At 53.8% G+C, this 22,715-nt stretch overlaps 12 protein-coding genes across 12 annotated transcripts; 5 read left to right on the top strand and 7 right to left on the bottom strand.

Annotated features, from left to right (window-relative positions):
* Nucleotides 1-276: 276 nt before the first annotated feature.
* On the top strand, nt 277-1,416 carry KRP23_5885 (Ribonucleoside-diphosphate reductase subunit M2; the record flags this gene model as incomplete). Its single annotated transcript, XM_067891005.1, has 1 exon — nt 277-1,416. One exon carries the CDS (start codon nt 277-279, stop codon nt 1,414-1,416), a length of 1,140 nt encoding a protein of 379 aa, XP_067745403.1.
* Nucleotides 1,417-3,730: 2,314 nt separating this feature from the next.
* KRP23_5884 (Ribonucleoside-diphosphate reductase subunit M2) lies at nt 3,731-4,879 on the bottom strand (the record flags this gene model as incomplete). The annotated part of the gene is made up of 1 exon (XM_067891004.1): nt 3,731-4,879. One exon carries the CDS (start codon nt 4,877-4,879, stop codon nt 3,731-3,733), a length of 1,149 nt encoding a protein of 382 aa, XP_067745402.1.
* Nucleotides 4,880-5,636: 757 nt separating this feature from the next.
* On the bottom strand, nt 5,637-6,824 carry KRP23_5883 (uncharacterized protein; the record flags this gene model as incomplete). Its single annotated transcript, XM_067891003.1, has 1 exon — nt 5,637-6,824. The coding sequence occupies one exon, from the start codon at nt 6,822-6,824 to the stop codon at nt 5,637-5,639; it is 1,188 nt and encodes a 395-aa protein (XP_067745401.1).
* Nucleotides 6,825-8,343: 1,519 nt separating this feature from the next.
* KRP23_5882 (Peptidyl-prolyl cis-trans isomerase E) lies at nt 8,344-8,923 on the bottom strand (the record flags this gene model as incomplete). Its single annotated transcript, XM_067891002.1, has 4 exons — nt 8,344-8,423; nt 8,502-8,579; nt 8,648-8,722; nt 8,788-8,923. 4 exons carry the CDS (start codon nt 8,921-8,923, stop codon nt 8,344-8,346), a joined length of 369 nt encoding a protein of 122 aa, XP_067745400.1.
* A 124-nt stretch (nt 8,924-9,047) lies between these two features.
* Nucleotides 9,048-9,959, top strand: KRP23_5881 (V-type proton ATPase subunit c''2; the record flags this gene model as incomplete). The annotated part of the gene is made up of 5 exons (XM_067891001.1): nt 9,048-9,081; nt 9,210-9,303; nt 9,381-9,522; nt 9,606-9,727; nt 9,797-9,959. The coding sequence occupies 5 exons, from the start codon at nt 9,048-9,050 to the stop codon at nt 9,957-9,959; spliced, it is 555 nt and encodes a 184-aa protein (XP_067745399.1).
* A 211-nt stretch (nt 9,960-10,170) lies between these two features.
* KRP23_5880 (SET domain-containing protein 9) lies at nt 10,171-11,874 on the bottom strand (the record flags this gene model as incomplete). The annotated part of the gene is made up of 11 exons (XM_067891000.1): nt 10,171-10,246; nt 10,322-10,383; nt 10,458-10,555; nt 10,640-10,744; nt 10,839-10,920; nt 10,985-11,029; nt 11,110-11,232; nt 11,300-11,407; nt 11,484-11,580; nt 11,653-11,729; nt 11,809-11,874. 11 exons carry the CDS (start codon nt 11,872-11,874, stop codon nt 10,171-10,173), a joined length of 939 nt encoding a protein of 312 aa, XP_067745398.1.
* Nucleotides 11,875-11,977: 103 nt separating this feature from the next.
* On the top strand, nt 11,978-13,980 carry KRP23_5879 (SAM50-like protein SPAC17C9.06; the record flags this gene model as incomplete). Its single annotated transcript, XM_067890998.1, has 9 exons — nt 11,978-12,093; nt 12,170-12,197; nt 12,281-12,392; nt 12,475-12,581; nt 12,653-12,817; nt 12,892-13,163; nt 13,246-13,600; nt 13,674-13,868; nt 13,933-13,980. 9 exons carry the CDS (start codon nt 11,978-11,980, stop codon nt 13,978-13,980), a joined length of 1,398 nt encoding a protein of 465 aa, XP_067745397.1.
* A 265-nt stretch (nt 13,981-14,245) lies between these two features.
* Nucleotides 14,246-16,050, top strand: KRP23_5878 (uncharacterized protein; the record flags this gene model as incomplete). Its single annotated transcript, XM_067890997.1, has 6 exons — nt 14,246-14,452; nt 14,524-14,565; nt 14,649-14,751; nt 14,829-14,933; nt 15,021-15,481; nt 15,556-16,050. The coding sequence occupies 6 exons, from the start codon at nt 14,246-14,248 to the stop codon at nt 16,048-16,050; spliced, it is 1,413 nt and encodes a 470-aa protein (XP_067745396.1).
* Nucleotides 16,051-16,107: 57 nt separating this feature from the next.
* KRP23_5877 (uncharacterized protein) lies at nt 16,108-16,755 on the bottom strand (the record flags this gene model as incomplete). The annotated part of the gene is made up of 1 exon (XM_067890996.1): nt 16,108-16,755. One exon carries the CDS (start codon nt 16,753-16,755, stop codon nt 16,108-16,110), a length of 648 nt encoding a protein of 215 aa, XP_067745395.1.
* A 209-nt stretch (nt 16,756-16,964) lies between these two features.
* On the bottom strand, nt 16,965-17,567 carry KRP23_5876 (putative glutathione-specific gamma-glutamylcyclotransferase 2; the record flags this gene model as incomplete). The annotated part of the gene is made up of 1 exon (XM_067890995.1): nt 16,965-17,567. The coding sequence occupies one exon, from the start codon at nt 17,565-17,567 to the stop codon at nt 16,965-16,967; it is 603 nt and encodes a 200-aa protein (XP_067745394.1).
* Nucleotides 17,568-21,017: 3,450 nt separating this feature from the next.
* KRP23_5875 (uncharacterized protein) lies at nt 21,018-21,913 on the bottom strand (the record flags this gene model as incomplete). The annotated part of the gene is made up of 5 exons (XM_067890994.1): nt 21,018-21,129; nt 21,202-21,262; nt 21,337-21,491; nt 21,566-21,686; nt 21,766-21,913. The coding sequence occupies 5 exons, from the start codon at nt 21,911-21,913 to the stop codon at nt 21,018-21,020; spliced, it is 597 nt and encodes a 198-aa protein (XP_067745393.1).
* Nucleotides 21,914-22,121: 208 nt separating this feature from the next.
* On the top strand, nt 22,122-22,680 carry KRP23_5874 (uncharacterized protein; the record flags this gene model as incomplete). The annotated part of the gene is made up of 3 exons (XM_067890993.1): nt 22,122-22,197; nt 22,313-22,332; nt 22,393-22,680. 3 exons carry the CDS (start codon nt 22,122-22,124, stop codon nt 22,678-22,680), a joined length of 384 nt encoding a protein of 127 aa, XP_067745392.1.
* Between the last annotated feature and the right edge of the window lie 35 nt (nt 22,681-22,715).

Here is a 22,715-nt window from a genome sequence, read left to right as displayed (position 1 = left end):
CGCCAAAACGGATTTGCAACAACCAAATTTCCCGGGTTTTGATTGGCTGGGAGCGGACGTCGAGGACGAATGATGATCACATCGGCCGGACAAGTCTCCCGCGCTTTTTTCCGCCAGCGTGGCTCGTTGGCGCGCGGCGAGCAAGTCGAGCTCTTCTGCTTGTCATTTTGGCTTTGGCGCTCTACTCCTCAAGCGACTCCTCCAGCTCCACCGCGCAGTCGCTCAGCTTCTTCTTGCACCAAGCAAGCAAGCAGCTACCCAACCCGTCCAGATAGAATGGTCGCTGCCTCGTTGGAACGCGCTGCCGCAGACAAGTCGCCGGAGCAGCCGGAGCAGGAGCTGAGCCCGCAGTTCGTGGAGGGTTTCGCCAAGGTAACAATGGAGAAGAAGGAGGAGCCGAAGCTCGAGATGTCCGAGTACAAGTTGAAGGAGGTGAACGGCGAGCTGCAGCCGGAGCCGTTCCTTGTGGAGAACCCGAACCGATTCGTGCTGTTCCCGATCCAGGAGCACGACGTGTGGCAGATGTACAAGAAGGCGGAGGCGTCGTTCTGGACGGCCGAGGAGCTGGACCTGGTGCACGACCTGAAGGACTGGGGGAACCTGACGGACAACGAGCGCCACTTCATCAAGCACGTGCTGGCATTCTTCGCTGCCAGCGACGGCATCGTGAACGAGAACCTGGCGATGAACTTCAGCAATGAGGTGCAAGTGCCGGAGGCTCGCTGCTTCTACGGCTTCCAGATCGCCATCGAGAACATCCACTCGGAGGTGTACTCGCTGCTGATCGACACGTACATCAAGGACGCCGTGGAGAAGGATCACTTGCTGCGTGCCATCGAGACGATCCCGTGCGTGGAGAAGAAGGCCCGCTGGGCGCTCAAGTGGTGTGACCCTCGTGTTTCGTCCTACCCGGAGCGTCTGCTGGCGTTCGCCGCCGTGGAGGGCATTTTCTTCTCGGGTTCCTTCTGCTCCATCTTCTGGCTCAAGAAGCGCGGCCTCATGCCTGGTCTGAGCTTCTCGAACGAGCTCATCAGCCGGGACGAGGGCATGCACACGGACTTCGCGTGCCTCATGTACTCGAAGTTGGTGAACAAGCTGCCGGAGAGCCGCGTGCACGCGATCGTGCGTGACGCTGTGGTGATTGAGCACGAGTTCGTGAGCGACTCGCTCCCCGTGGAGCTGATCGGCATGAACTCTGCGCTCATGTGCCAGTACATCGAGTTCGTGGCCGACCGCCTGCTGTACTCACTGGGTGCATCCAAGATCTACAACGTGAAGAACCCGTTCGACTGGATGGATATGATCTCGCTGCAGGGCAAGACCAACTTCTTCGAGAAGCGCGTGGGCGAGTACTCCAAGGCTGGTGTGGGTGTCGCGGCCGAGGACCAGGTGTTCACTCTGGACGCAGACTTTTAAGTCCGTGTCTAAGATGAAAGTGTGGGTCGTCCATGTCTTCGCCCGCAGCGCACCATGCAGCCCCTCACCTCGCGTGGTTCGAAAGTCTTAAGATCGCAGCGGCAGTGTATATAGCCAGCTTCGTTGCATATTTAAAAAATCAACGTTGAGTCTACAACCTCTCCTCTTTTTTCTGCTATGACATCCCAATCGGGAGCACCTGGTAGCTGGTAGCCGCGTTTACCTGTACAGTATTGAGGACTGAGGCACGTACTCGTACAGTATACACGTCATGAGCTAGCTAACATCAACCTGGCGTGGCAACTTTAGTGCGTTCATGCTTCTTCATTGCACGTTTGCATCAAGTGCAACCTCCATCAGGTTTTTGTTAAGTTGTTAAGCGGGCCCTTGAACTGGGTCTGTTTGCAGCCCTGACTTGGTTTTTGGATTGGATTGGGTCGCAAAACTGGCCAAATCTTGCCACCGTGCGTGCAACCAAATTTGTAAACGCCACCCCGCTTTTTAGCACGGTACCGGCCACCAGTCGTGGTTGATACGGCCCATCCAGCCATGCAGCGATGGAGGATCACCAGAAATACAACCCCGGTTGTAAATGGCCGGTACTGTACAGGCCACCAGCTACAGTCATTACAACAATTAGTCTGTGTTCAAAATTAGTATGTATGCACAATGAGTCTAATTCCTGTCAATGAAAACTCCCAAGGTTCATAATTAGTCTGTCAACAAAGCTTCAAAAATAGTCTGTCAAGGAAGTCAACGCGAAGCGCGACCACAACGGGATAAACTACACGCAGAAAGCTATGATGCGATGTGACCTATCACTTAGTGTTGATGGAACTTGGCGTACGACGCAGTTGTTCCCGCACTTACAGAAATCATAAAGAAATACCCTGAGGAGTTTGCCGGAAAATCCCCAACTACAGACACCGTGGCCGTCGATGAAGAAGCTTTGATGAGGCTCAGGAGGAAACGAAATGGTGATTCCAGTGGTGATTAATGATGCAGGCAACGAGGCGCTAGTGTAGTTAAACTGGGAAGATGGATACTTTTTCGTTCCCTGTTCACAATTAGTCTGAGTTCAAAAGTAGTCTGTGTTCAAAATTAGTCTGTACGCGGTGGTGACAGACTATTTATTAGTGTAAGTTGATCTGGAAGCAGCTCACAAAAATTAGTCTAGGACAGACTAATTACTGTAATGACTGCACCAGGGGCTCACGATTGGGATGTCATACAGTCACACCTCTATAAGTGACGCCCGATCTGTCTGATCCGAGACGTTGTTTCATTTAGAGAATGTGTCAGATATGGGAATGGCTACACTTACATTGGTGTTAAAAAGGTATCCAGTGATGTCTGCCGCCGCCGCTTCACTACTTGGTCTCTAGCTACCATTGTCAAGGTCTGTATCATTTCCTGTTCCCGCTTTGTATCCCCTTCACACTGGAATAGAAACGAAGAAAGCTCCATACAATAGGCGAGTGCTGTCGATGCTGACAGGGGGTTTGTCGTTCTCGTCGTCCACATCACCATCCACCTCTTCAGCATCATCGTCCCCGGCACCGCCTCCTGGGAGCTCGTGAATTTCAACGTCAGAATCAATCTCCAAGTAATGGGCAACACTGTCGTGGGCTCCAGCATGCTCACAATATCGTTTACCACACTTTCTTCAGCAGCCAACGCATACTCCCCTTCCTGGCGGAGCTCCCCCAACAACGTAGCGTCTACGATCCTTGAGTCGCCTTCCATTGCGTCAAGGCACCAGCGGACAAATCGACGATGGTAGCGTGCCTTAAACGATCGGATGACGCCTACAAATATATTATCAATCAGTAAGTTCACCAAGCATTAGCCAAATATGTCCGAAAGCTTACCTGCATCAAGTGGCTGCACCGACGAAGTCAGATTCGGAGGGAAGAAGTGCACATCAACATGTGAAAGTGGCTTGATAACTTTGTGACGCGTGCATTTAGGGAGTTCCTCCACCCTCCGGGACTGTCAGTTAGAAAATAAGGAGGGTTTTAGTCAGTTAGAGAACTTCTTCAGTGAAAGTCATATAAACTCAGTTGCACACAGGGATGACAACCAGATAAAGAGCGCATAGTCAGGTAGAGAGGCTCAGTTAGGGAGGTGTGACTGTAGCAGAAAAAAGAGGAGAGGTTGTAGACTCAACGTTGATTTTTTAAATATGCAACGAAGCTGGCTATATACACTGCCGCTGCGATCTTAAGACTTTCGAACCACGCGAGGTGAGGGGCTGCATGGTGCGCTGCGGGCGAAGACATGGACGACCCACACTTTCATCTTAGACACGGACTTAAAAGTCTGCGTCCAGAGTGAACACCTGGTCCTCGGCCGCGACACCCACACCAGCCTTGGAGTACTCGCCCACGCGCTTCTCGAAGAAGTTGGTCTTGCCCTGCAGCGAGATCATATCCATCCAGTCGAACGGGTTCTTCACGTTGTAGATCTTGGATGCACCCAGTGAGTACAGCAGGCGGTCGGCCACGAACTCGATGTACTGGCACATGAGCGCAGAGTTCATGCCGATCAGCTCCACGGGGAGCGAGTCGCTCACGAACTCGTGCTCAATCACCACAGCGTCACGCACGATCGCGTGCACGCGGCTCTCCGGCAGCTTGTTCACCAACTTCGAGTACATGAGGCACGCGAAGTCCGTGTGCATGCCCTCGTCCCGGCTGATGAGCTCGTTCGAGAAGCTCAGACCAGGCATGAGGCCGCGCTTCTTGAGCCAGAAGATGGAGCAGAAGGAACCCGAGAAGAAAATGCCCTCCACGGCGGCGAACGCCAGCAGACGCTCCGGGTAGGACGAAACACGAGGGTCACACCACTTGAGCGCCCAGCGGGCCTTCTTCTCCACGCACGGGATCGTCTCGATGGCACGCAGCAAGTGATCCTTCTCCACGGCGTCCTTGATGTACGTGTCGATCAGCAGCGAGTACACCTCCGAGTGGATGTTCTCGATGGCGATCTGGAAGCCGTAGAAGCAGCGAGCCTCCGGCACTTGCACCTCATTGCTGAAGTTCATCGCCAGGTTCTCGTTCACGATGCCGTCGCTGGCAGCGAAGAATGCTAGCACGTGCTTGATGAAGTGGCGCTCGTTGTCCGTCAGGTTCCCCCAGTCCTTCAGGTCGTGCACCAGGTCCAGCTCCTCGGCCGTCCAGAACGACGCCTCCGCCTTCTTGTACATCTGCCACACGTCGTGCTCCTGGATCGGGAACAGCACGAATCGGTTCGGGTTCTCCACAAGGAACGGCTCCGGCTGCAGCTCGCCGTTCACCTCCTTCAACTTGTACTCGGACATCTCGAGCTTCGGCTCCTCCTTCTTCTCCATTGTTACCTTGGCGAAACCCTCCACGAACTGCGGGCTCAGCTCCTGCTCCGGCTGCTCCGGCTGCTCCGGCGACTTGTCTGCGGCAGCGCGTTCCAACGAGGCAGCGACCATTCTATCTGGACGGGTTGGGTAGCTGCTTGCTTGCTTGGTGCAAGAAGAAGCTGAGCGACTGCGCGGTGGAGCTGGAGGAGTCGCTTGAGGAGTAGAGCGCCAAAGCCAAAATGACAAGCAGAAGAGCTCGACTTGCTCGCCGCGCGCCAACGAGCCACGCTGGCGGAAAAAAGCGCGGGGGCCTGTTGCCTGGTACACGCTGCATAACAACACCTGGTGAAGCAAATGTAGATATTGAAGGCGAGGACGATGGAGGATGATGTTCATCTGTGGTGTTGTCCACTGCATCTTGAAATGCATCTGATGGTGATTTTTTTCTTGCGGCAACAACGTCGTTGCCATGTTTTTTTAAAACTGGCAAGTTTCTTCACGACCTTGTTTGTCACTCTTCGGACACCAATTTGCATCTTTTCGATACATTGACAAGAACACTTTAAAGGGTAACGTATTGTACTTACCGCTAATTATTAGAGCAGCGAGCGGTGAAGCCGAGCGAGATGTGACCATGCTTGGTTCTGGGTTTAACTCCGCGTGCTGCGCACACGTATCTTAAACCACACGCGTTGTTTTGGCTTTCAGAACGAGTTGGCATTCACCCCTTCCCTAGCGTGTTTCGACCAAGTGCATGATGTCGTTCGGTGTGCAATACTTCTATTATACGCTGCAGAGTGCTTGCACTTGTGCAGGGCCCTTTTTATCCTGTCACCGACTCGTTAGCTATACACCGGGAGCTAGCCCGACTTTTTCTATCAGCGATTTACTTGGATGTGGTGGGCGCCACAGACACCGAGTGCATAAAATCCATGTTCAGACCGTCGTCTTCGTCCTCATCATCGAGGCTGTCGATGTCAATCATGCTGCTCTCCCGGGGTTGGACAGATGACCGTTCGCTGTATGCACCAGTGGAGCTGCGTGTGAACTTGAACTTCTTCTTCTCTGTAGCATCATCGATAGCTGGGGGCTCTGAAGCCGGCTGGTCTTCGAGTTTTCGTCCCTCTGATGCAGCGGAGGATGCATGGGACGACCCCACAAACGACGTAAAAAGATTGTCGTCCTCGCCTTCGAATTCATTTTCTAGGGCATCCACGTGCGTGATCTCGACAGGTGCAGGAGCTGGAGCTGGCATGACGAATTCGTCAACCGATGGCGGTGATGGTGGATCGCTGCTCGATCCCGTCGAAGAAACTCTATCGCTATAACGCAGCTGAGACGTTGCCGGATCTTCCTTGGGCGTCACTTGCTTCGCCTGAGAACGCTCTGGGCTGCGGCGCTCGCGTCTGTGGTCTGTTTCCTTGGTTGGGCTTGAGACTGGAGCCGTGTACTTGGGGACGGCGCTGCCAATAAAGCGGCCTTCCTGGTCAACGGGCATGGTGTTTGACACGGGGTGGTAGTTGGTGAAGTCCTTCACGTCCATCGTATCGCGGAACTGCTCATTTATAGGCGATGCATCAGCATTGCCGCCAGCAGCGCCAGCTCCGGCCACCATGTCCGTCGTTAACCAGTCGCGCACTCCCGTGAACGGGAAACCACAGCACGTGGGGCACTTGGGCGTGGTGGTGAACGTGTGCGAAGCGAGCATAGCGACGAAACTGCGCAACGCCTTCTTGCGGTAGTTGATCACGACGGGCGTGACGCTCGTGAAGACGTGCTTACGCGGGAACTCGAAGAGGTTGAGCACCTTCTCGTAATTGCGGCACCCGGGGCATTTCTTGTCCGTCTTGGCGAAGAACTCGAGGAGGTCGTTGCGCAGCTTGAGGAACTCGGAAAAGCGGCGCGCGACTTCCCATACCTGACCGGAGCGGATGTTGACTACGCGCACGTGGTAGCGCACCTTGCCGTCCTCGGACGAGTCCACGGTCGGGATCTGCACGCGCACGAGGCACTTTTCATCCACGCGGCCCAGCTCGCCATTGCGCGAGTAAGCGTAGCGCGCGGTGGGGTTCATCGGCGGAAAGGATCTATCAGGGCGGGGCTTGGACAGTGCGTGCAAGCAGGCGGGTTGGCGAATGACGCATGATATCCGCTTTGCATCGCAGTCGCCCGACGACGACCAGACGTCGAGAGTGCTTGACGTTCGTATGGAGCTCCTCGAGTAAGACGCCAGGGGTTTCAACAGATTTTCGGCCAATGGGACGGGCCCGATGGGCCATCATCGAGGTCCCACCTTGATCATAGTTGCATCTAGCTTCAGAGAGTCGGAAATGACTTGATATTTGTATGCCCTCCCAGCGAGATAGCCGGTACGTTTCACAGAACCTGTGGCTCGGCTCCGATGTGGATTGTGACGTCAGCGTTACGCAAAAATTGTCCCGACATTCGGCTGTCGCTGTCGCCGCACATCTGGCCCTGCAGTCTGCAGTGCAGACGGCGGTCTAATGACACTGTCATTATGACCGGCAGCCAAGTCCTGAGGAAAGGGCGTCGGTGCGTGCGCATTGGAAAGCATCAGCGCTCCAGCGTCTGCCTCACCTCAGTGACGAGGAAACTTCTTAGCCGAGCACGATACCAATAGAGTGGTTTCAGATGGCATCCCAAGCGTACCTGGAAGATATATCTGTTTCTGGTTTTGCGCTTCTCGCTGCAATTGTATTCCGGCGCCTTCAATGAACGCAACATCAGTATCCAGCTGAGCAGCGTTAATCACGTTTGTATCAGCAGCATGTGCTGCATGGCAGCGGACACTGCTTGGTGTCCCCTGGGATTCGCTCGCCGCACTAACGGTCCTTCGGATGGACAGTCGTGATAAAAATCGTGGTGAGACCAGCGCACGATTCTGGAGGTGGATGACGGGCATGCTGCGGATCACCTGACGATGTGTTCAGGGCGCAACTACGGTCGAGAAAAGTGGTTTTGCGCTCTCTTATCCAAATGTTGGATCTGAGCGCTTCTTATTCTTGGCTCACGCTGGCAGGCAAGATGCCACAGCATTCTCACCGTCGTTGGCATACAAATTGCAACGAGCCTTTGTTGGCGGGTGCTACCTAACTATCATCTGCTGTTTTGGCACCAATCGTCTGTTAGGTAGAATACTTGTCAATTGCTCGCAAATGACCTAAATTGCATATTATCGACGTTCCACGTCATTACCAGCCGCGCTTCGCGTGACTGTGGTTCGCTTCGCTCGCGATATGAAGATAGAACCTCGAGCCGCACGCATCGCCCTCACGCTTGAGGCTCCGGCGGAGGGGGGGGGTTCTGTCCCTGACGCTGCGGAAAAATAGTGTTTGGCGCTCAAACAGTCTTCGTGATAGCTTTCTCCTTCCCATTCTTACTCCTAACGTTAGTAGCAGACTGGTAGATCAACAGAAAAGTAGTATTGACTATCTGTCGAAATGCAACAGGTAAGCAGGGGTTGCAACAGGCGATGGGATCACAGGTAGGCAGGGGCAAAGCAACAGGTATTAGTTATTTTCCCTTGTTGGCCATCACTGTCTACACGATTGATTTCGTTGCATCCTTAGCAACTATGCTTGCGGTCTGCTGCCATGCGTGTCCTGACTCGGCTCCTCTGCATCGTCCATCACTTCATCAGCCTCCGCCCACACTGCAACGCAAAACAAACGATACCGGTAACATGTCAAACTTCCGTCGCTGCATTCATCGTCACTACAGCAATACGCACCTGGTTTGTTGGATCCTAGCTTCGGCTTGTCAGGCTTGGCGATGGAGACACGCAGCGTCCGCCCAAACAGCTCCGAATCTAATGATCACAGCCCTTTAGACACTGCCACACCACCATCCACAGACCACCATTAAGCATCCACCCACCGTCCATATTGTCAATAGCAGCTCTCGCATCCGCCTCGTCCTCGAACTCCACGAAACCGAAGCCTTTACTCCTCTCTGCTCCATCAGCCAGTTAGTCGTGCACATGCCAGTATTACACCAACCCAACCCAATCGACGTACGCGTGGAGTATTCCGTGGGGATCTGCACAGACTTGACGGGGCCGAAGGGCACGAAGGCCGTGTACAGCCCCTGCTCCGTCACTTGCTTGTCCAGGCCGCCCACGTACAGCGCCCGCTTGTCCGCCTTGCCCGCCATTCTGTCTTTTTAATGACCGGACTCTCCACTAAGTACGACCTGATCTTTTCCGAAACGCCTATGCAGATTTCGAAAGCCGAGGAGGCGAAGCAAGTGAGCGCCTCGTTCCCAGCAGGATATCACCATGAGCGCGGCCACGGACGAGCTGTTTAACCAAGGTGCGTGATAGAAGAGAGACGCCTAGGTGGACATGCGCAAGCCATGTTTCGTGCCTCGCCGTGGTTGCGGAGAAATTGCGACGCAAAGTCAGCGCTTGGACTGATAATTGGACGTCTTTTTGCGACAGGTTGGGGCGACGTGCTGAGCAACATCTCGCCGTATGCGTGGGGCAGCATGGGAGTAGCCTTCGGCTTGGCCTTCTCCATTGTTGGCGCCGCCTGGTGCGTCCTGCGTCTGATTCCTGAGGGTGGAAGAAGAGAGGCTTACTGTTTTTACTACGTGGTGGCTGGCTGCACAGGGGCATCTTCATCACGGGGTCAAGTCTTCTGGGCGCTGCTGTGAAGGCCCCGCGCGTGCGATCCAAGAACCTCGTGAGCATCATTTTCTGTGAAGCCACTGCCATCTACGGCGTCATTATCGCTATCATTCTGCAGAGCAAGGTGTGTTCTCATTGCTGCACTGAGAGCAGTGTGGTTGTTATGTGGAGAGTGCTGATTGAGTGCGTGCTTAAATAACTGGGTAGATGAACCAACCGGCACTCCGTAACGAGGGGGATGAACCGATCAATGAACACGCGCTGTACTTCGCAGGATACGCCGTGTTCGGCTCGGGTCTTGCTGTTGGCTTGACGAACCTTGCCAGCGGGTACGATCTTCGCGTATAACTTTGTAGCTTGTGGACGGGATGGTGAGACTCACCTGTTGCTTGGTGTAGAATTTCCGTCGGGATCGCTGGCAGCAGTTGCGTGCTTGCTGATGCACAGAATGCTGCGCTGTATGTGACGATTTTGATTGTGGAGATTTTCGCTAGTGCGCTGGGCATCTTCGGTGTCATTGTCGGCATTATCCTTTCCAACAACGCGGAGTTCCCTAAGTAAGCAAAACTATGAGGACGAGGAGACCGTGTTTAAGCACAAGGCCATACACGCTACACTATCTCGGCTATCCTGATGCGATTTGTGTGTGATTGCACCTAGCTCAAATTTACCATTTAACCACATCAATGCATTTCCTTTCTTCTCATTCTACTAGGCTACTAGAATCATTCTAGTAGCCTATGGCAGAAAACGTCTCAATCGAAGCCAAGCCTTATTTCCACATTGCGCGGTCGCTATCAACGTCGACAGGTGCATACCACTTGGGCAGTGAGCGATCGGGGTTGTATCTGGTTCACCAATTCTCAGTGTGAGTACAGTACTGTGTTGCAGCAGCGGTAGTTGAGATTGGAGGATAGACGTACCGATAGTTGAGAAAGAGTTCTTCTTCATCTACAATGTCAGCCGTTGCGACGAATGCTAGGCCCTGATTTCAACACAGGAGGTAATGTCGTTAATTTATAATGGACAGGAGCGAGCTTTTTTCTGAAAGGAACTTACATGCACGATTGCACGTTTGCCAAACATGGAGAGGCGTGAAGGCTCTTTCACAAAACTGTTTGGAATAAGCTCGTCGAATTCCTTTGTCGTGAATGGTTCTGCAAAAGACAGAGTACCGTGGTTAGCACCCACAAGTCACGAAAGGAGCTACCGGTAACAAAGCTAATGAAGCATTATCAAACCTTCGAGTGGGAACTCAAAACCAAAAGCAAGCACATTAGGAGGAGTTCCGCTGGGAGGGTGGTTAATCTTGTGCGCCACAGCAAGAGGATTGCTCGGCTTGGAGGCTGGTTGGACATTCAAATTCTGTCAGTTGTGCTCTGAGGGAAGAGAACGGATCCACTGTTGCAATATAAGCACTCTGTCACGACTGGCACGCACATTCGTTCTTGGCGTCAATAATCACACTATCGAAGCGGGCTCGAGCGAATGGGTTGTTTGACAACTCGCTCAGGTATTGTTTCTAACACAAGGGAAAAGTTAGATTTAAAGCACCGATGGTCCAGCTAATATCCCAGCAGCTTCACCTTTTTGTAGTGTTCAGGTAAGTAAACAATGCCCGGGTACAGTGCCTGTTACACCCAAGCCGTGCATAGCATAAGATAACACAGCACAACATCAAAAGTGTAGCTAACCAGTAGCAATTTCGTACCACTAGGGACCCGATGGAAGCAGCACCGCGAAGTTTAACGCCTTCCCCCGCATCAGGAACGCTTGATTCTTCCACGTTCAAAGTGAATCCGAACAGCTTCTGGAAGTCGCCAGTGATTCCAAGCTAGGCCGGTAACACGCGGGTGAGCCAACTCATCATCCCAGCAAAGGGTTATTGACACCTTTCGCACCTTCTCGCCCACTTCAGTGTTGCGCTCGAAACCTGACAACGACATCTTAGGCGCGTTCTTCTCCGACTCCTTAGGCATCCGCAGCACAGCGTTAAAGCAGCTCTGGACCTGTTGACAATAGATATAGCCTGCGATTCAGCACAGATTTTGCTGCAGTCCAGCTACGTTATCTACACCCACGCACCTGCTTGCTGAGTTCATCTTGCACATACTGCTTCTGCTGTTCGAACTTCTTCTTGCCTACGATCTCCACGGCTTGGTCGAACAGCTCCCCATGCTCTCTGCACAGAGCGCACGAGATTAATATAATCCAAGTCATCTGTGCACAATTGCAGCATTAGAGCGCAACTCACTTGTCCGCATTCTGCGGGTCCAGCTTCAAGCTCCGGAAGCAGCTCAGCACCGCGGCCACGCCCACGTCCGCCTCCTCCTGCTCATAACAACGTTAATTAAAACCAACAGTTCGTCCCTGTAATGCTCTTAACACACTACAACGCGATGCAACGCACCTGGAAGCGCCGCGCCGGCGTGGTGCCCGCGATTCGGAGCTGCAGTCGGCGCCACACGCTTGTCATTTCGTTTTTGCACATACTATGGCGTATGCGAGGCTTAGGCTATACAATGGGCTGGCCAAAAGTGCGGCGCAAAATCACACCTGAAAATTGGCTAGAGGGAGTGATGGCGACCACCAACAGCAGCGAGACGCCCAAGCCTGCGGCCGAGGACCCACCTCACCCGTGGGGCCCGCGCATGCGTATCGGCAAGGTCTTCCTCAAGGGCAACGATCGCACCAAGTACGCGCGACTCGTGATTGATGATGGTGGTATCCAATCAAGCCTGACAATTGGGTTCTGTTTCGTGTGAGTACAGGCCGGAGGTATTCGAGAACGAACTCCAGGTACAACTAAGTCATGCAACAGTTGATAGTATATATATCTACTGGTGCGAGGATCTGACAGACACGGCGTACTCAATCTGTAGGCGGCGTACAGCGCCGAACGGATCGGCCAGTTGGTGCACAAGCTGGAGGAGGCCACGGAGGAGTTCAGGGCGCTCGACATTTTCGAGTCCATCAACATTGAGCTGGACAAGGGTGAGGACGTGTATTCAGGGTGGCTGCGGATTGACGAGCTAGATTTTGACGTGGTGGTTTGATGCGGTTGCTGCAATCACAGCGAGCTCTGGCCAGCTCGATGAGACGGACCTGACGATCACGGTGAAGGAGAAGGGCTGGCGATCTCTGCACGTGGGCGCAACCACCGACGGCAACGACGAAGCAGGAGTACGGTGCATTTAATTAAAGAATCGGCGCGTAGAGATGGACTGCTAACAGATGATGCTCTTTGTTTGCAGGAATCTTCGCTCACGTTGTTGAATGCCCTCGGTGAAGCAGAGAAGATCACGCTTAGTGCCACTTATGCGCGATCGGGCAGTAACACCCAGCGCGCGACGTTCAAGAAGCCGCGCTTTTTTGGTCTACCGCTGTACCTGAGCGCCGTTGGCACCAACGAGCTCCACGTCAGTAAAATTGCTGTGCTACTGGATTTGTTGCAGACTATGTCGTCTGATTTTACGGGGTATTGCTTTTTCAGAACCAAGAGTGGCTGAGCTCGTACAACGAGAAGATTCGTGCTGGTAGCATTTCGATCAGCGACTATGAAGGTGTGCACGACCTGTCATTGAATGTGGGTTGGCGCGACCTGCTTCCGCGCCGAGACTCCAAGATTCCGACTGCGTACCGTGCGTCACCGAGTATCCTGGCGGAAGCAATGCCGTCCACGAAGACCAGTGTGAAATATGTGTTCACGGACGACAAACGGAACAACGTTGTGTATCCGACAGCTGGAGGCCTCTTCAAGTACACGTACGTGACTTGGCAACAGATCCATTGCACTTGCAGCAAAGGTTCAGCTGATCTAACAAGTTGTCTGCTTGGTGCTTCTTAGTACGGAGATTGCTGGTCTTGTGGGCGATGTGAAGTTCGTGAAGGCTGAGGTGGAGGGTCAGAAGCACGTTGCGCTGGGCCCTGTTCTCAATGGATTCCCGATCCTTAACTTCAGCCTTTCGTACCACTTGGGAACGGTGAAGTCGTATGGTAGTGAGCAGAACCGGCCAGCACGCATCAGTGACCGCTTTTTCCTGGGTGGCCCCATGAATGTGCGTGGCTTCAACCACAAGGGCATTGGTCCTCGGGCTTCTCCTCTTGATGGCGGGGTTGCGCAAGGTGATGCGCTTGGTGGCGACGTGAGCTACAACGGAACTGCAAGCCTCGGCTTCCCTGTTCCTTTGCCGCTCTTTGTTGTAAGTCTGTCTTGCATGAACCAATAACTTTGTCCGTCTAATTCACACTATCTTCGTGTGCTTTGATGCTCAGGCGCTGGGTCTCCGCGGACAGTTTTTTGCTAACGCTGGCAATCTAACGACGTGGGACCGCCTGCTTGATGAGAAGAAGTGGCTGAAGAACCTTACGGACGACACGCGTGTTTCCGTGGGCATGGGTCTTGTATGGGGAACCCGCATCGGCCGCCTCGAGGCCAACTACTCGTGGATTCTCAAGGCGCACGCTCATGTAAGCTCTCGCTTTTCTCTCTCTGGCAATTTGATGTTGACTAATTTTCGCTACTGTCACGCAGGATAACATCAAGCGCGCCCAGCTTGGTCTCGGCATGACCTTTTGCTAACCGTAGAGAGTAAAGGCAAAGTAAGGAGGGAGGGTTGACGAAATACACTGGCAGCATCAGCTCCCAATCCACTACATGTAGTCGCTACCATGACGAATTATTAATAAGGGGCTAGTTACGATTGACCCCTAATTCGACTCTCTTTTAGACTGGATGATGCTCCAAGGAACCTACTGACCAGAACCCAGGCCACTCACTGAGATCTGCCGCATCGGGAAGAGAAGGTCTCCACTTCCAGTCTCTTCATCTCTCAAGCAGCAGCGCCATGTACTCGGGCAACGCCGCGCGCATCTACAACCCGCAGCCGGATCCGCTGGAGCGCGGGCCGCCCAAACGCGTGCTGCGCGAAGAGCAGCACATCGGCGAGATGGTGGCGGCCTCCAAGAAGCGCGTGACGTGGCGGTTCACGCTGGGCGACTCGGACCGCACGCACGAGGTGGTGCTGGTCCACTCAGTCATGAGCTACAAGAAGGTGCGACTTCTGTGGCTGGTTAGGCGCTACTTGAAGTGGATGACTGATGGGGAAGCGCTTTGGTGGTGCAGGTGGTGCAGTATGACGGCCGACAGATGCATTTCTCGTCCACGGTGAGGAGATAATTTTTGATCATGTTGGGGGATTTGGTTTTTATCGTGATGTGTGGTGATTTGTTGTGCTGTCGTTCGTGTAGGCGACGTTGGGCGACTGGAGCTTCTCAATGGTTTTGGACGGACTCAATGTGGTTATGGAAGTTCGTATCAACGACATGGAGTCTGCTGACGTCCCGAAATATGGTGTGGTTGGACTTTCGCCACGTGCAAGGAGGACGAGCTAATCAGGATGTACCTGCGTGTGTTATGTGTCATGCTAGACTTCGTGATTGATCGGATCCCGTTCCGTCGCTGGGATGTCTATCGCCGCAAGAAGCACGGGATCACTACCGCTACCTATGCCCAGCCGAACGCTCCTTCTGGAAGTACGTTACGGGCGTATATATTCACAGCGTTATATTTTTTTAATGATAGGCATTGTTGACGTGTGATCAATGTTGTGTGTCAATTAGATGCGTACGGAACGCGCCGGTGGGGGCCTGGCGGAGCGACGCAAAACGAGTCTCAGTCGTCTCACGGCTCCTTCACGAGTAGCAATCGCGAATCTTTTACCGGTAGCTCTCGAGGATCCTTCACGGGTAGTTCTCCTCCGCCGGATCGTACGCAAAGCTTTGGACAGCAGGGTGCTCGTCCGCGAACGTCTTCGGGACAGCAGAATGGACGCACTCGCAGCTTTTCGGGACAGCAAAATGAACAGCAAGGGTTTCAGCAGTACGGTGGACAGCGCTCATCGTTGCAGGAGCAGAGTGCACCGTTTGCTCCTAACCCAGCGCCTACGAACGCGCACCGTCAGCCACCCCCGGCCCCAGCTGCACCAAAGCCGAAGAAGCAGCCCGAGATTAATTTGATCGACGACTTTGGCCCCAGCGTGAGCGTGTCGGCACAATCGTTGATTTTCGATCCTTTGGCCAGTGTAAGTGCAGTTTCACATGAGTATTCGTTTGCACAGCGATGATATATCTCACATCATAATGTTGTGAATCCTAGGCAAAGATCTCAGCGGCTGGAGACTCTGTTGCCACAAGCGTACCCGCGCCGCACCAACAGCAACAAGCAGTCCCAGTCGCTTCTATCCCTCAGCAAACCAACTATGTGGACCCGTTTGCTTCTGTCGCTCCACCCACACCGACGAAGCCCGCCGGAAACGTCAATTTGGATCCGTTCGCAACGCACAATACCGGCAACTTCCAACATCAACAACAGCAGCGCCCAACTTCTATGGGTAATATGACTCAAGCATACACGCAGCAACCTATGGGTATGGCTATGGGTGCGCCTCAGGGTGGAGTGCTGATGCAACAATCTCACCAGCATGGAATGCGAGGTTCTTTTACAGGGCCGCAGCCCGGTGCTCCCAGTGGCATGGGCAACGTCAACTACAACATTTCGCAACTCATGAACCCGGCAAGCCTCCAAAACGGTCAGCAGAATCAGCAGGGCAAGTCCATTAACATTGATGCGTTCGCTAGCTTGGGCCGTTAGTGCCAAGCGGCTAACAAGCGATGCACAGACGCATATTTTGATGAAGCACCTTTGTTCCTATCGCGTAATATTCGTACGGCGTCGATGTTTACCATTGCCAAGCAGTTCACGTGTTTCCCGATCTATCTGGCTTGTCATCTGGAGCCTCATCTGTACACGGACATACTCAACCTCAGCTTGCTTCTTGGCCTCGAGATTTTCTTTCACCATTTCAAGGCGCTGGGCATGCTCCAGCTCGATGAGCTCGAGCTGTCGTGCGTACTGGGCTGAAAGTACCTGCACGTGGTCCTGCAATCGTTTGTCTGCTTGTACGGTCCACTGCTTCTCCTTCAGTTTGATCTCGGCGGTGTGGAACGACTGCAGCTCGTTCGTGCGTTTTGTTAAGGTCGCCGGGGCACTCTTCGCTAGCTTACGCGCGGCCGCGATCACCTGGTCGCACATTACCAGATGATGTTGCAATTCTTGCTTGCACGCGTCCAGTTCGGCTTGGAACTGCTCAGCCTTGCACGCGGCGTCGTGGTGGTACAGGAAAACACTGCGCAGCTCGAGCTCCACTTTGCCGAGCAAGCGATCCAAGTTGGCTCGAAGCACGGCAAAGCCCTCGAGCTCTTCGAAGTCCCGGAAATGCACCCGCACGCGACCCTGCGCTCGCAGGAAGAGCTGCTCCTCTACGAGCGTCAATCGCACGCTCTGTTGCACTTGCATCCCGCGGGCTGAATCACGCGTGACACAGTAACGATTCCCGCGACCGCCGGTTATGAACCGTTATTTCAAGTGCACATGAAAGCCGAAAATGAACGTGTGCTTCAGGTGACAGAAATCGGCTATGGCCTCTATTGGAATAATTTACACCGCGCAGCAGGTGCGCTGCGACTTGTTCGGTGGAGCGCTGTAGTCGTCGCGCGCCTTCTAGTTTACTGTACGCCACATCCAGTGTCGTTGGTGCTCCAACGCATGGCCGACGTGTAATTGCGCGTGGCCTTCTCGAGCGCGATGAGGTGCGGGTCGCGGACCTGTAGAGAGCGCATGCAGTCGCAGAGCTTGAAGAGGTACTCGAAGTTGGGGCCGCTGAAGCCGCTGCGGGTGGCGATCTCCTTGGCCATCTCATCCACAGACGACGGTCCCAGGAAGTCCGAGTTGGTGGGCGTGGCGATGTACACGAGCGCTTTACGCACCACGCCGTCCTCGCAATGGACATCGACCATTTGGCGGTCGTAGCCGGCCTGCTCGCGGTTGTCGAGCTTGGTGAGTGTGTCGGCAACCTCCTCGTCCGGCACCTTGTAAAGGCGGCCCCACGTGATGTGGTCGCCCGCCAGGTGCGCGTACTCGTCGTCGAACTTCTTCATCTCCTCGCGGCTGATGAGCGTCACGACGCGGCCCTTTGCCTCGGGCGAGCCGCGGTGGTCCGGGCTGCCCTGCCAGAAGCGGCGGTGCCAGCCTTCGACGTAGCCGAACACCGTGTCCTCCGCGGGGAACTCAGTCTTCCAGACAATCGATCCGTAGCCAAAGACCCACATGGTTTCTAAATAGGAGCGGAGGTCTTGAAGACTAGTAGCTGCTGCTTGATGTTGCCGCGATGGAGGCGAATTCCAGAATGAGCTCGGTGGCAAACAAACGCCCAGCCGGGTTGCCCTATCCTGGGCCAGGATTACTTGCCCTACCCACACCGTTCGGTTGTTTGAGCAAAAAGCTGCCTCAAGAAAATTCCGCCTTGCTGAGCCTGTGACGCGGTAAATCATGGGAAATCTGTGCGAGCGCGGCCCCAGTAAAAACGCACCGGGGGGCATCCTGCGCAGGACCCCGATAGCCGCAGCAGAGTGACCTGCAGTGTCGTGCAAGTACCGCAAGATAGCATGTTTATCCGCTCATATTGAGCTCGAGCTCGAGCTGGCCGTTGTGGTCAAAGATATCCACCGGCAGGCAACTCAGGATTGAATCCTGGCTCTGCAGGCAGCAGTGAGGGCCACTCATACCGAGACGCCATCCGTATCATTTGCCGCAGGACAGCCGCGCCGATCTGCTCGGGCGAAGAGAAGCGGAGGCGTGACCGGATTGGGCCACGTGCATCGAGAGCGTCCTGCCAGCGAGTGACGTGCACGGCCGACGTTGTGCCAGCCCGGTGCTGTCCGAAAGTCGGTTTTTTTGCCGGAGCGACGCTTGTTTATGCCTCAACTGTCCTGCTCTGTCCAGTAACGTTTCGGCGACCAATGAGAGAGGCGTATCTTGATGACTAGAGGTGCACCTTCACCTTATTTGATCGTACTTAAGAGCGTGGTGGTACCTCTCACGCTGATTGGACATTCCGCTTAGGTACGGTTGGCCAGTGTTCCACCTCCCCATCCCCCCTTCAACACCAGAATTGGTGACGATCTCATGGCGGTCACCAACGGAGCCCGAGCGCCGGCGCTGATAGGCCCCCCGCTGGTGCAGAAGACCCGATTGGCGACCCCGTGCCGCCGTCACACCCGGATGGACCTCAAGCAGCCGTCGCGTGGTTGTCGCCGCGCTCTTGGTCACTGGAGCGTTAGCGGTACAGCCGATCAAGCAAGCCTGCAAGTCGAGGAGGAAGCCGGGCGCGGCGACGCGCAGCGCAGGGCGGTTGACTGCCTTCGTTGACGAAACACGCTGATTGAAGAAGACCTCCGACACGCAGTTGCCGACACGCGGTTGCCGCGCTCGCGAAAGAAAATCTGTCAGAGAGGCGAGGACGGTGCAGTCGAGCGGTCGCGGTCACGGTCACGAAGTCTGTCACTGTGTAGCACTGCTACAGAAATGTCCCTGGCTGGTCACATGAAATGTTGCCGCGCTCTTGGGTCGATCGGTGCGACCGTGGATGCTCCAGGCTGGCCGCAATATGACAAGTTTTGCTGGACATTATTTTCTTGGAACATTGGACCGAGAAAACCGGTCAGTGAACGGGTCACAGCCACTGGGGTGCACCTCTGAACGAGCTTTCTGTCCACGGAGGTCCGCGCTTTGAAGGCAAATCTTGGTGCAGCGAGCAGCAGCCAATGTCTTCCTCTCACGGCAGTGACTCGAACGACGAGGATGAAGAAAAGGAGCAAGCCAGTGTTCATTCCCTCGTTGCCACTCACAACTGGGACAACAGCGTGAGCGCCGTTCGGCCTGAGCTGGCAAGATTTGAGACTGCATTCACGTTGACGGCCATCAGACTGACGGTCAGTGACGGTGAGGGCTCAACCCCCCCCCCCCCGAACTCAGATGCTGCAAACCTGAACGCAGGAGGTCCAGAGACGCAAACCAGCCAGCTAACACCAAGAAACAAAAAACGAGGCAGCAGACAATTGAGCGCGAATCGCGAGAGATTGTTTCTGACGCTGAAAAATCGCCCACAGTCGCTCTCTCAGCTACTGCACCTCGACCCGATCAGCTCCGGTGGATCATTCAGCAACAGCAGCATACATGTATATCGTATCTCAACAGCAGTCAAATGTCCAGCAGCAGGCGCAGGTCAATTATCAGAAGCGACTCAGTCACTACCGGTAGCGTTTCCTGTTACTACAGTAGACGGCGACAGACTTTCGCGCTGCTGCAGCCCGATCTATGAATGCTTTACGTCCCTAGGCAACATGCTTGGCTTCATGTACCAACGTAATTCACTGCGCCGGCTCTTGAGTCGCAGCTAGCGCACCTCAGCCTTCCCGAAGACGCACAGGTATCACTGAGCGTAGCCAGCAACAGGCGGTGGCTAAGTATGCTGACGAAAGAAAACGTGATGAAGCTCTTGGATTGGGAAAACGGAAAGTCCCTGCTAAGGGTGTCGTGTCGAAGAATAAAAAAACATGCTACTCCGCGCTTTTAGAGCCGATACGCATGACCTAAAGATTCCTTTATAGTTTCTTTTGGGAGTTTACTTGCAGAGGAACATCATAGATCCGACCGCAAACTTTGTCCGACAGAAATCAGCTTCAAAGAAAAAAGCGTGACCCACGACTTCGCATGTTGTTCCCCTGAAAACGCCAACGTAGACTGCGAACAGTTAGATGAGCAGCATTTCACTGGAGCTGAAAGTGCTCTAGCGTGCACGAGCACTTGGTGAACCAAGCATTTGGAGCAGCCTACGTTGATCACGACACAAACATTAACTATCGGATGGCCCAAGCGGATTCTGGTTAGTTTTATAAATCATCTACATCAGTACAAAACTCCCTGTTTGCTTCATCCAGCATCTAACACACACGTGCTAAGGTGAAACCAAGTGATTTTGCACAATAATTATCAATCGGTATTACTTCGTACTTCAGTATCCTATAGCGATATGATTTCCAAAAAGCGGGGTCAATGAGTTTTAACCTTGGTTGGCGACTTTCAAAGCAAAATTGGCTTGAGTGACGAATTGGATCAAATATACATGTAGGAGTGCGTAAGATGGTATGGTTGTCAATTTCTAAACAAATACAAACCGTAGCGACAAGTTGTTGTAGCTGCAGTAGTTGAAGAAGATATGTTGATGTGCCAGCTTCACGTCAATCGGTGGTCAAAATGCATCTCGAAAGTTGACGTCAGGAAAAGCACTGTTCAAAATGGGTTTGACTGAAGCCTGCCTTGGTAGCCCAGTTCGTTGATCACTGCTTCGTAGTACTTGACTATTTCAAAAGTACGTTACAACTCTGTGTGACCGAACAATTTAGGTGAGTCAACACTTGATGATTCATCAAACATGCTGCAGTGTTGACGAGGCCAAGTTCGAGTCGCAGATCACAAAATGGTCATTGGTGTTGATAGAACACTCCCTTACACACGCCTTGATATATTGTGGAAGGTATCGTGTTGTGCGAATGCAACCGAGCAATACACTGCAAAGAGCATTCGCTACTGAGTTATTATTGGAGGAGTTGAGCATCTGAACTTTCGTCGTTCTCGAGTCTTGCTTGCTGGCTGTTGTTTCTTTCAGATCGATCTATGCAGGCCTAGATAGTGGCATGATGCCCAGTCCAAGCATACAGTTAAACAGTATCCGCGATCTGGTCCGCCTCGCTGGACAAGAAACCCAGCTCGTCCTCTTCGCGGATGGAGGGGCAGTCGCGCAAAATAGCGTGCGAAATAGCCAGAGCTCCGCTGCATTTATAGTAAAGCACAATATTTAGCAAGCTGACCACATCCGCAGTCCTAGAAATCGCTAGCACTTACCTGGCCGAGCAGATCGTGAACAGGATGGATCCTCCAAACACGACAATCACAGCGGCGCTCACTGCACATGCAGTCGCAAAGCATACGCGTTAGCACATTTCACGCTAGCTACTGAAGAATAGTGCACTAACGTACCACCGAGCATACCGAGCTTCCGCTGGTCGGGTGTAACCGTGCGCCCCATAATCTTCGTCGGGTTCTCGGGCGACTCATTTGCCGTCGCGCTCGACATGTAAAGCCAAAAGCCTCCGAGGCAGATGAGCACAAAGAGGAAGAACGGGTTCAGCAGGCTGCACCAAAAGTACAACAGTCAGCAACGCGTCCTCTCATCTCGCTGGCGACGCAATGCACGGTGTCGACGTACATGGTGACGACGCCCACCAGCGCCGCGGAGATGGCGTAGTTGGCGCTGAAGAACAGCGCGTTCTTGCGGCACCGCGAGGCCAGCACATCGCGGCCAGGCACATTAAACGGCTTCTCTTCGCCTGGTAGGTCGATCAGCCACAGCATACCAGTTAGCATTGATAGAAAGGGACTAGGATGGAGGAGAGCGGGGAACCGCACCGAGTCCGAAGAACTGGGAGATGCCGCGCACGTTGCGGATATCGACGGCCTTGACGAGCTGGTTTCTGATCTTCTGCAGCGCGTGCTGCGGCACCTCAATGGTGATGGAGCCCTGGGGCTCGTCGGACGCGACCTTCATAGCGCTCATGGCAACGGCGGTGCTTGTCTGGTCGTCGAGGGAAAGAGAAGTGGCTTGGGCACAGAGAAACTGTTGGCAGGCTCCGGTTGGCCAGAATAGCACACAACTAGCGAATCAAAAATAGGCTGAATTGGACCAATCGTTGGCCACCTAAGATCCTGTCCCTGGAGTGATGGTCACGCTTCAACTTGCATTCCGCACTCGCTCAATCACCAAGATGCAGACGCGCCGCCAGAGCCTCAAGGCGCCGATGAAGAAGACCTACGAGCTGGACGACTCGCCAGAAGAGGACAGTGAGTGCGGATGCGCCTGCGCTCGCAGCTTCGACCGACCTCGGCTGGCTGATGGGCAGCTGCAAGAATAGCCGGCGTATACATGGGTCTTATACTAACGTCACGCCATGTCCAGGCTGCTCTTATGATGACAAGGTGGAGCTTGCAGCTAGGAATAGCTGAGTAAACACGGTTGACGTGCTTGCTTTTGTGCAGGAGAACGCGGTGAATGCAGCGATCCCAGGACGAAACAGCAAGAGGAAGGGCGATTTGGAGTCTCGCTCCGGTCGTGGAGGCCTGTTAAAGCGACAGAAGACAGAGAATACTGCGAACCAAGAATCACCACCAATATTCGCCTTCAAGACGGCGAAGACCTCGTTTCGCAAAAGGAAGGCGCTCAAGCTCCAGAAGCAGCTAGAAGATGAGGAGAAGAACAAGAAGCGGATCGACGACTTGGTTGCGTACTTCAAGAACTTGGACGAGCAAAAGCTGGAAAGAGCTTGAGATTGGTTGCGGTGAGCTCACTCTTTTTTGTAATG

The sequence above is a fragment of the Phytophthora ramorum genome (assembly GCF_020800215.1).
Source record: "Phytophthora ramorum isolate Pr-102 chromosome Unknown Phyram_PR-102_s0005, whole genome shotgun sequence".
NCBI lineage: Eukaryota > Oomycota > Peronosporomycetes > Peronosporales > Peronosporaceae > Phytophthora > Phytophthora ramorum.
Note: the sequence above shows the minus strand (reverse complement) of the source record. Positions and strands in the feature narration are given on the sequence as shown.